Source organism: Chelonoidis abingdonii, chromosome 15 (assembly GCF_003597395.2).
Source record: "Chelonoidis abingdonii isolate Lonesome George chromosome 15, CheloAbing_2.0, whole genome shotgun sequence".
In the NCBI taxonomy this organism is placed as follows: domain Eukaryota; kingdom Metazoa; phylum Chordata; order Testudines; family Testudinidae; genus Chelonoidis; species Chelonoidis abingdonii.
Window position 1 is genome coordinate 22,895,737 of NC_133783.1, and position 10,462 is coordinate 22,906,198.

At 47.1% G+C, this 10,462-nt stretch overlaps 1 protein-coding gene across 2 annotated transcripts; it reads left to right on the forward strand.

The window, feature by feature from the left end:
- Positions 1–1,259: 1,259 nt before the first annotated feature.
- FAM241B (family with sequence similarity 241 member B) lies at positions 1,260–7,639 on the forward strand. Of its 2 annotated transcripts, XM_032795215.2 has the most exons (4): positions 1,264–1,383; positions 3,009–3,136; positions 5,459–5,647; positions 7,472–7,639. In XM_032795215.2, the coding sequence occupies exons 2-4, from the start codon at positions 3,041–3,043 to the stop codon at positions 7,523–7,525; spliced, it is 339 nt and encodes a 112-aa protein (XP_032651106.1). In that variant the 5' UTR covers positions 1,264–1,383; positions 3,009–3,040; the 3' UTR covers positions 7,526–7,639. The 2 variants fall into 2 exon arrangements, with proteins under 2 accessions (XP_032651105.1, XP_032651106.1); XM_032795214.2 differs by having other exon boundaries at positions 1,260–1,383; positions 5,459–7,639.
- Positions 7,640–10,462: the final 2,823 nt, after the last annotated feature.

Below are 10,462 nucleotides of genomic sequence, written 5' to 3' on the forward strand. Positions count from 1 at the left end.
ATTTACAATTCTAGAGCAGCCTAACTCTAGTCTGAACCCATGAACTGAACTGCTGCCTATTGTTAGCCAGGATTCACAAACCAGTCTCTAGGCTAAACCTAGCATGCCCTCACAAACTGCTACCAAACTTTACTCCAGTGTAGGTTAACAGTCATCCCCAAACCATATACTAGCCTCAGCCTGCCATTGCCTACAAATTATCTCTAAAATAGTCTCTGTGTTAACCATAGCTTAGTCCCAGATACTTGTGCCGGATCTCACACTCACCTGAGCACCCCCACTCCCAACTTTAAACCAGTCACAAGCCCTGCCCTAGTTTAAGCCTACAAGCTGATCCCCAATTGGCCCTGAATTCAATCCCATACCATCTCCACCCCATGAATTTGTCCCAGTTTGAGGCACTTTAACTGTCCGGCAAACCTGGCTTGTGGGATAGCTTTGTGAAAGTCAGGACAGTCCTAGAGATTTGGAGACAAGTGGTCAGTGTTTCAGAATTCTGATAGGCTGTAGCCTGGGCACTGGGACACTTTAAAAAGTGGCAGCGCTGAAAGCCAGCTCCCTTACCCCTGTCTGCGCCCCCTGACCCCAGGAGGGACCGGGAGCGGTGTCGGGTCTCGGGGAGGTCGGACGGAGGTAAGGGGGCAAAGACTGGGGGTGGGCACGGGGCCAGGAGCGGGGGACTGGGTGCAGGGCCCCGGGTACGGGGCCAGCTCCAGAAGAGCAGAGCCCTGGGCGCGGGGCCCCTATCACAGGGCCAGCGACCGGGAAGCGGGGCCAGCGGCAGCCGGGACCCAAGTCCCGGGAGCGGGGCCCTGGTGCGGAGCCGCAAGCACGGGGCCAGCGGCCGGGGAGCAGGGCTAGGAGCCAGGACCCAAGCCCCGGGCTGGGGCGTGGAGGCCTGGGCGCTGGGCCAGTAGCCCCGCGTAAAACCTGGGGGTGCTGCAGCACCTCCCGCACCCCTAGTTTCCACGCTGTGCCTATGCCTTGGGCGCACTGCCCCATATTCCCTTCTCTTTGTGCCAGGGGCACTCACCATACCTAGATTTCAGATGCATCAGGATTATCAGAGTTGATCAGAGTCATGGTGTGAATGAACATGCAGGCCAAGGGAGAGGAGTGTAGCATAAATACTGTGCAGAGAGAGGGGCTGACTGCAAAAAAAAAAAAAAGCTCTCTAATCTGCACAGCCAGTTCAGAGAACTGTAGTTTACTGTGGAGCCTGAAGAGGGGTTTGCTCAGCTCTGAAGAGCCTTGGCTAGAAGAGAAACTGCCTGCTCCCGCACCTCGCTCAACTAACATCCTGTGATGTCAGCCTGGAGGAAGTAGCAGTTTGGGTACAAGTCAGTCAGACTGTATGGAGTAAACAGAGAGCGAATCAACGAGGTGAGTATGCTATTTCTGACAGTTTTTCTCGGTAATCTGCTCAGGAAGCAGTACAGCCTCTTCTGCTTTCCCTTCTCCTCCCACCACCCTCAGATCGGCTTCTTGCAAAATTTCAAAATTATGTCAAGAAATGTAGGGCAAAGAACAAGAGTTTCTAAGTACCGTGCAGAATAACACGGGCAGCTTAGATAGTATAGTGTTCCTGCTCAGACTAATTTAAGCCATATACTTGACCCAGAGGAATCTGTTAGTGCTGTGCCTCTACTTTCCCAGCACATGTGGTACGATCAGCATGTTCATGTGTCTGTGCATCTATCAGCCCTCCTGGGAGTGGGAGAGACTGGCCTTCAGATTCATATGACAAACTGGGTTACAGGCCATTTTGAGCCCTAGAGGGGAAACGCACTGCTAGCTGACTCTTTGAAAGGGATGGTCCCATGCATTGTGCATAGGGCATAGGTACGGCATAGCTGCTATGTTGGATCTTGCTTATCCCCGGGCACTGGATGGAAGGTTCTAACAATCCCTTAAAAAAAAAAGAAAAAAAAGAAAAAACATCAGTTTGCATTATAGGCAGAGGTTCAGGTCAATTCCAGTTTCCACTCGTGCTTTGAGCATTGGTAGTTCTAAAAGCCTGGAAACCACAAATGCCAAGTTTTAGAAACTAGGTCCCTGGGATAGATGTTTTGTGGTGGTCAGTTTTCTGGCTGTGTTATAGATTTGACTGGTCATACCAGTTTTTAATTCTTACCAGCAGAAACATGTGTTTGTTAAATTGCAGCACAAAATATTCTTCTGTGCAGAGCCCGCCTGCCTGTTTTTCCTAAGGTTCTGCTTCTTAGAGACTTGCTGTTACAAGAGGGAAAACCTTATTTTAGAACCTTTTTTAACTTGTAAAACAGCCGACTTTATTGCCATTTCTAAAATGATGTTCATATGACACTTTCAAAAGTAATTTTTGACAGCTTTTCAAAAATATCATCCTCTGGGGATTCCATAGCCATGAAATACTATCTTTTTCATTTTCTGTCAGTGGGATTTTTGCTGTGTCCATAAAAAGATACATTTATAGTGTGTGTAAGTAATAGCTAAAACGAGAGGAATAGACACACTTGTATCTTCCCATTCCCGAAGAGGCTAGACTGTGGTATTTACATCACTACCTTTGGTATGGTGTAATGTGGAGCTGCATCACACCAGGATGTATGCTGGGAAAAGGTGCCATGGTGTCTCTGAGCTTCTCTGTGGGCACATTCCTTAGGATGGAGCAGATTTCACCCCTGTTGCACAGGCCCTCCTCTGCAGGCTGGTGAAGAATGTGGGTTGCACCATGACCCCCTACCTGCTCCCTACTCCTCCCAACCCCTTGTTTTCTGTCTTTGCTCCCTGGTAGGCAGTAGGTGTGAACAGTCCTTACACTCCCCAGAGGCCTCTTGTGGGAGGCCCTTATACAGTCGTGCAAAGAGTGGGGGAAACTTCTTGCATGTCCCTCCTTGACTGCACTCACAATATGGCCCAAGATATTTAACTGGTTCCCCCTGAGCCTCTCTTCCCTCCTGGTTCAGTGTGAAATAGCTAATAACGCTCAGAGGGGAACTACAGGTCCATTCTCCTGTGTGTTACAGGTGTGACAGGGTGGGTATATTGTGTGACCCCAATGATGGTCCGGATTTTGGCCAATGGAGATATTGTACAGGATGATGACCCCCGGGTGAGAGCAAATGCTCAGCACAGGGAGAACACCTCCCGGCTGGTAATGAAACAAAAAAGTGTGAAAAAGTTCAGTGTGTTTTTGTAATTACTTAGATATTTTGCTCAAGGAAATGGATGTGCATCATAATTTACACCTTCAATGGATGCTTCATAATTAACATTCTCTTTAAGCTGCGTGCATGTGCGGCTGCATAGCAGTGTGGTACTACAGCACACCTCATGGCTGGAAGTATGGCTGACAGCTGGGCCCTCCTTCCAGAACCTGCAGCAGCTCCTATTTTGTGCCATGGCAAACCTCAAGCCAGCAGGGATTGGGGGTGGGGGGCAGAGAGAGAGAGAGAGTGTGTGTGTGTGTGTGGCCTGCAAACCTAGGATTATGAGTTCAATCCTTGAGGGGGCCATTTAGGGTTCTGGGTCAAAAATCAGTACTTAGTCCTGCTAGTGAAGGCAGGGGGCTGGACTTGATGACCTTTCGAGGTCCCTTCCCGTTCTAGGAGATAGGTATATCTCTAATTATTATTTAGGTAGGGCAGGGGGGCAGCTGTTCATGGAGCTGGCTGTGGAGAGGCTGGTCCCTGCCACTGGGAGCAGCCTCCAAGAGCTACCAGTGTGGAAATGAGCCTGGCCTGGCAGGGAGCTTGGCATGCAGGGAAGGGGAGACTGTGCAGCTACTGTTGCTGAGGCAGGAGTGCTTGGTCCGTGCTCCTGCCCACTCTGGGCTGCAATGGCAACTCCCTCCCAGGCACACCGGTTTGGGAGGCAGGGTCTTTTAGGAGGGTATGGTAGGGGGCTTCCTCAAGGGCTGAGGCTCCTGGGAAAGGGTGGGTGTAGAAGCTTATTGTAGGATAGATGGGGTCTCCTGGTTTCCTAACTGTGTGTGTTTTTTAACTCTAAAAATCTTAAAAGTTAATGGGTACTCAGCCACTGCTATGTATGCCTGTGTGTCCCAGGTGCTTGTGTATTACTAATGTGTTGTTTTAAAAATCCCTTACACTGTTCAATGCAATATAGTGTAAAATAATTTTTTTAAAAACAAGTCTCTGATTGCTACAAAAATGTAGCTCTCACTGGAGTTTAAAACCTGCTCAGAGCAAAGAAAATGTAGAGGGAACCTTGCTTATAATGTTCTGTCCAGAGAGCTAGGCAAGACAAAGTTGGGAGAAGCAGCATTCCACATTTTACTACAAAATATTGGAAGAATCATTGGGGTAGGCAGGGGAAATGACAAATGCTGGTGTGGGTGCAGAATGTGGGTAGGAATCTGAGTTCACATTAAGGGCCCCACCACCCCTGACCAAGGAAAACACACAGGAAGGGAAAAGATGCTGCAAATCATGGTGCGCTGTGACTGCTGGGCTCTGTAATGTGGGCATGTTGTCCTGGAGAATGGAATGAATGTTGAGGCCAGGGATCTGCAGGAAACATAGGTTTAAGTTCTCTAATTCCCAGACATTGGTTCAGGGCCAGTTCCAGGCATGGGTGATCACGGCAATTACCTTGGACGCCAACTTCCAGAGGGCACACTACTGCTGTGCTGCTCTTTTCTGTTTGTTTGTGTTTTGCTTGGCTGCTCTGGGGATGCAGAAAATGTCTTTCATCCTGCCCATGGCCATTCCTGCATTGGTTGTCCCTGTGCCAGCCCTCCTGGAACCAGCAACATGGCAGCCTGGCTGTGCGGGTGTCTTATTGCTATCAGCTGTCCTACTGAAGTGGTGCATTGTAAGTCCCTTTGTCAGCAGTGCTGGAGGAGCAAATGCTGGTTTGAACAGCATTGGCTCCAGCTTGGATTTCAGAAATCTAGTAGTAGTTAGAGGAGCACGATACTTGGCTCCACCCTCTTCTCTCCTGGCAGACCTTCCCCCTCCTGCAGTCCCATAAATCCCTGACCATGCAGAGTTTGGAAGGGCTTCAGGTTCTCAGGGAAGGAGCTGTTGTTCCCAGCCGTTTCCACCTGGCTGAGTTCCCCTACCTTTGTGTAAGTGGGTCTGGCCCCAAAGGATTTACATACAAGGTAGGTGGGTGAAATTCTGTAGTGTGAGGTATAGCCCAAAAGATGCAGTCCCTGTAATTGTTCTAATGTACCCTACTCTCCATTCCTCTCACCCCACAATTTCAACTTCAGTTTAGAGCGTAAAAGCCAAGCAGATCTTAAGAAATGTTTATGAGAGCCAGGGCAGTCAGTTGTGGTGCCTGCCCTCTGCGTCATTGTCTCTGTCTGTGACCATGGGATGATATTTTATTCTGAATTAAATAAATAGGAACATTTCTGAGATTTTTGCCTTGTTCTTTCCTTCAGCTCCCACCCCTTCTGTGAGTCTGATTCAGCAGGCTGAATTCCTTCTCTCTCTTGTTATGTTTGCAGGAATTTTTCAACGTGGCGCCTAATGCAGGCCATGCTCCACCGCAGCAGCAGGCTGCCAGGCCTAGGGAGCGCTCTCCATTTTCGGAACTGAACCAGCAGCTAGTGAACATGGGATTCCCCCTCTGGAACCTCGGTAACCAAGTGGTGGAGCCGGTGATGTCCATCCCGCTGCTTTTCCCCCTCATGATGGTGGGCATGCGTGGCCTTCTGTTGGTGGGCCTTATCTACGTGGTCTCACACCTGAGCCAGTGGTGACAGTGCCCTCACACTGGCCACCACTGCTTCCTATGTGGTGAAAGACCAGGTTTCCTTGTCAGACGTGGGTGTGTTTGTGAGTATGCCCCCCCACTGAGAGAGAGAGAGAGAGAGAGAGTGTGTGTGTGTGTGCGTGCACGCGTGCGTGCATGCAGGTGCATAGCTGTGTATCCTGAAAGAGGGGAGTGGTTTGAGCATTGGCCTGCTAAACCCAGGGTTGTGAGTTCAGTCCTTGCGGGGGCCACTTAGGGATCTGGGGCAAAAATCAGTACTTGGTACTTCTAGTGAAGGCAGGGGACTGGGCTTGATGACCTTTCAAGGTCCCTTCCAGTCCTAGGCGATAGGTATATCTCCAATTATTATTTTTTTTATTAAAAGTATCTGTGTGTAGTGTTCAAGGGGAATTGAAGTGTGGAGTTGGGATGCCCAAGGGCACAATCCCCAGATGTAGCATTTTTTCTCACATTAAGCTGCTCCTTTCTGAGGGTTGCCCAAGTGAGGCTTGGCTTGCCCAGGAGCTTCAGCCATCGGCTAGAGAGGCCATGCCCGAAGCCTAAACTTTGGTGCAGCTATAGAAAGGGTGTGACATGTCAAGTTGTGTCATCCAGCACTTATCAGATACAGTGCCTAGACCTGAGGGGAACTGAAACGGAAGCTTAATTTTCATCTGCAGGTATGAAGGGCAGTAGGGGTCTCCTAGGAGTAATAAAACAAACATGCATGAATGTGAGACAATTTGAAAATGGCCTGCAGAAGGCGGGGTTTGCTTTGTAATTACTAATCTGATCTTAGAGGTGTATTGGAAGGGAAGTTTAAATTAAAAGAAGAGATATTGATGGGCTTGAGCTGACAGCACAGTATATGCTACATCTTAAACGTATAGGATTGGAGGGCTATTAAAAGGGGCTGAAGAGGGACATTAAAATAGAAAGTGGGGAGACCAGAAAGGAGTTTGAAGAAGATTAAAACAGGGAAGAAGAAAAGTGTCTGTAAAACAGGTGATGTCACCTGTGCTTTTGTCTTGCCTGGGTTGTCCAGGATATTTGTGTTTGAACAAGAACTTGCTCTGGGACATTGTCACTCTGGGTGATACCTTATCCCTGCTGCAATAGGAATGATTCCAACATTGAGTAGCTGAGGAAGTTGGGCTTGGAAATGTGTGGATGGAGGAACCAATTTTTAAACAATACAGTCCTTGGTAATTTGCAGAAGTGGAAATGAAACATATCTGCTAAAAACACATTGGAGAGGGGTTGTATTAGGTGTGGTATGTTTTAAAGCTTTCTTTAATCCCTCTTTAAGACCAGGAAACATAAGAACTTTCACCTTGATGAGCTGAGAATCAGTGAGCAATATCTCTCCTCAGTCTTATAAATAGGATTGGGCCTCAGCGAAAACAGCAAATCCAGACTTCGGGGGAAGTTCACATCCTGATCTGGATCCATGCTTCAGGCCTGTCATTATAGTGGGCCAAAACAGGCCACAGAATTTAAATTACCCCGCAGCTCCCCCACAATTTCGTGAAAGTTTGGATTCAGGTCCAAATACAGATCTGAACTGTGACTTGGGACCATATTGGCTTATAACAGCTTTACTGTGTGTGTGCATATGCGTGTACGTGTGTATGTGTTGGGGTGGAGAAGCCTTACTGAACGCTCGTGTAGCATGCATGGACAAAGTGGTTCTTGTTTTTGTTCAATAAACGGAGTAAAGGAAATTGTGCATCACAAATTGACTGGAAATTTTTGCCTTCCCCAGTGGAGTATAAAAATGCCAAGAGCAACACCTCAAATTCTCCTCTGGTTCCTGTGATAACGAGAACCTTCTGCTGAAACAACAAGGAGAAAAAAACCTGTAACATGACATTTTATTATAAAATTGAAATTGTTCTGTGACACTAGTACATAAATCTCTTTCCAAACTGCCTGTTCTCTGAATTTCTTGCTGTTCTTGGGCCTGTGGTGAGCGTGCCAGAGCCAGTGAAAGTCAGTGATAGCTCCCCAAGCAGGGCCCCCACAAATCCCAAGTACTGGAAAGTTTGGGAAGACACAGCTATGGTTTTAACTGGTGTATTGATTAAATACAACCCTACAAACGAACTGACTAGCTCAGGGAATTGGAATAGCAAGCCTGTCACTCAGGTGGTGTCTAAGAGTTTCACAGATAAAGAGCTGAGCCTGAATCTCACTGAGACTACCCAGTGTCCCAGGCTAGCTTTGTAGGGTGGTGCACTATCATCAGGTTGTATTGCATTGTGCTGATGTTTTGGCAGGTTGCTTTGCTTAGGCTGAAGTTCTCAGTCCCCCCTTCTAAAACTGAAGCCATTTTTAACTGCAGAGCTCTGGCATTAACTGAAATTTGTTACCTTCTGATGGTCATTTGGTGGTCTATATAAAATGATGTGATGATCTCACTTCAGTTCCTGATGATCAGCTGTCGAACTTCATAGTAACTGGCACTTATGCTAAGAGTTTCAGCATAGAGATCAAGGACTGAATGGCATTTGGGGACTGAACCATGCACCCCTGGAGGGAATCGCTCCAAAGACAACCTGAGGAATATTGGCAGGTTAGTGCTGGGATGCATGGTTTACATGGAAAGTGAGCTAATTGGGGAAGCCAAGTCATTACATCGTGTAGAGATGGCAGGGGCTGACTGGCTTCCTGTACCCCCCTCGAACCCAAGTCAGTCTCCCCAGTGGAAAACCGGGATAGGGGACTGAGCCCATGGGTTTCCTGTCTGCATCACCAGCTTTTCCTCCACAGGGAGGCAGAGCATCTGAGAGGGACTCTGACAGAGATGGGACTTCAACGCTGGGGGCCCCCCATTGTGAGCTCGAGTGACGGAACTAATCCTGTTAGTAAATCGTTCCTGCTCTTTCCACAGAAGAGGAGCTCCTTGTGAAAAGAAACAATAAGGGTGAGCATAAGGGATTTGGGTGCTTCTACAACGGACATGTTAATCACCAGACCTAATCTCCTAAACGACTGTGTTCCCGTGTCAGGTTGAATTTGAAGCTTGGATGCTCAGAGTGAGTTTGAGGGCTAGTGCAGTAGGCTCCATTCAGGCAGGAACTTAATGTATCCTAAAAACTGATTAATTGAAATGAATTAAACCCTGTTAATACCTGCTCCAGTCTGGTTCTTTTGTTACTATTCCATACCAGCTTCAGTCCTAAACTTCTCACAAATACTAGGCTGCTATGTCATTTTTAACTTAAAGTAATTTGTCTCCTATACCTCAACAGGCATGAAAGTTGCGTTGCTGCTGAGGATGCTGTGTTTTGTAACTGGACATGTATCTGTCCCCAGCATCCCAGAATTAGGTTAAGGTATACTATGCTCGTGGAGGTACTGTCTGTTTTAACCAGGCAATTCTCTGCGTTCCAAGGTCTCAGTCAAGTGCTACGAAACATTATGTAGCTGATGTTATTTAGTGAACTGTATTGTACATTAGCACAGTTTTAAGAGATATTGGGCTTGTAGCAGGCAGATTAATGAGTTACAATTTTGTGATAATTTACATGGGTAAGCATTTGTGAAAGACAAGAGGCAAGCTCTTAGCCCAAGGTCAGAGCTTCTTAACATCTTCAACAGAAGAAAAAGGCCATGACTTGCATTGGCTTGCATTTGTACAAAATCAGTAGAGAAATATCTTTTAGGATCTTTCAATGTTGGAGATGTATTTTGATTCATATAGAGTACAGTAACAAAGAGGTTGTTGGCCATGCCAGTCTTAAATCCTGGAAAACACCCTTTCCAAGACTAGGTAAGTGGATGATGGTGAATGTGCATGCCAGGGGAATGTGTCTGTGTATTTGTGTGTGTGTGTTAAGCACATGACAGGTATGTGTCTCAGGCACATATGTCTTACAGGATTGTATTCATGCATGCCTAATATGTGCTAATTTTACATGTCTTCTGCAGGGTCACTTAGCTATTTCCCATATGTGGATGTATGTCAGTCATGCATGTCTCTGCTTGTGCTGGCCAGACACATATGCCTTCATTTTGGAGCTCTCAGCATCAATTTCGAACGTATTAATATAATTAATTAACATGCAATTAATTAGTTGATTGATTAACATAACTCTGTTAAGCTTTAACTCTAAGTAGACCTGAAACATACAGCAGAGAGGTGGGAGGGTTTTGACTGGAATTTTGGAATTTCCACCTTTCTCACATAAGGGCTCCTTTTCTGCTGGATCTTTTAGCTGAGTTTTCTCTTTTGGGGTGTTTTTATAAACACATTCATTCAGCCATGGCCTTCAGCTTCACAGCTACTCTGTGTAGTTCGGACGGTTGCTATTTCTCAGATGGTTAAGGGATGAGCTGAGAAGCGTAATGGATGTGGGTAACAGAGAGCTGCACTTATAGAGCAGCGTGGGGTATTGTCAGGGAAGCCTCCAGTTGCAGCTGCCTGCTGCAGTGTGAATAGTTTCACAGCTCACCGAAGAGACGACTGAATTTAATTCAAGATGAATGGGCGCCTCCCCAATATAGATGACATTTTCATTGCAAACTAACAAAGGGAGAAATCCAATTACATCACAAAGGGGCTCCCTAATAGGCCATGCAGCCTGTGTGTGTGTGTGGTGGGGCTAGAGGCTTCTGCACCACAACAATCCATTGCAGAGGGAAACCATGCAAGCCATCCATCAGCCACACAAAGCAGGGGGAGAGAAACACTCACACAACCTTTTTGTGTGTGGGACTAAAAGAGCATCATTCGAAAGGCCAAGAGACACAG

Coding starts and splice junctions, on each gene's coding strand:
- FAM241B (XM_032795214.2), top strand. CDS start 3,041: ATGATGGTCCGGATTTTGGCCAATGGAGATATTGTACAGGATGATGAC. Junction 3,137..5,458: donor GGGAGAACACCTCCCGGCTG/GTAATGAAACAA, acceptor TTATGTTTGCAG/GAATTTTTCAACGTGGCGCC.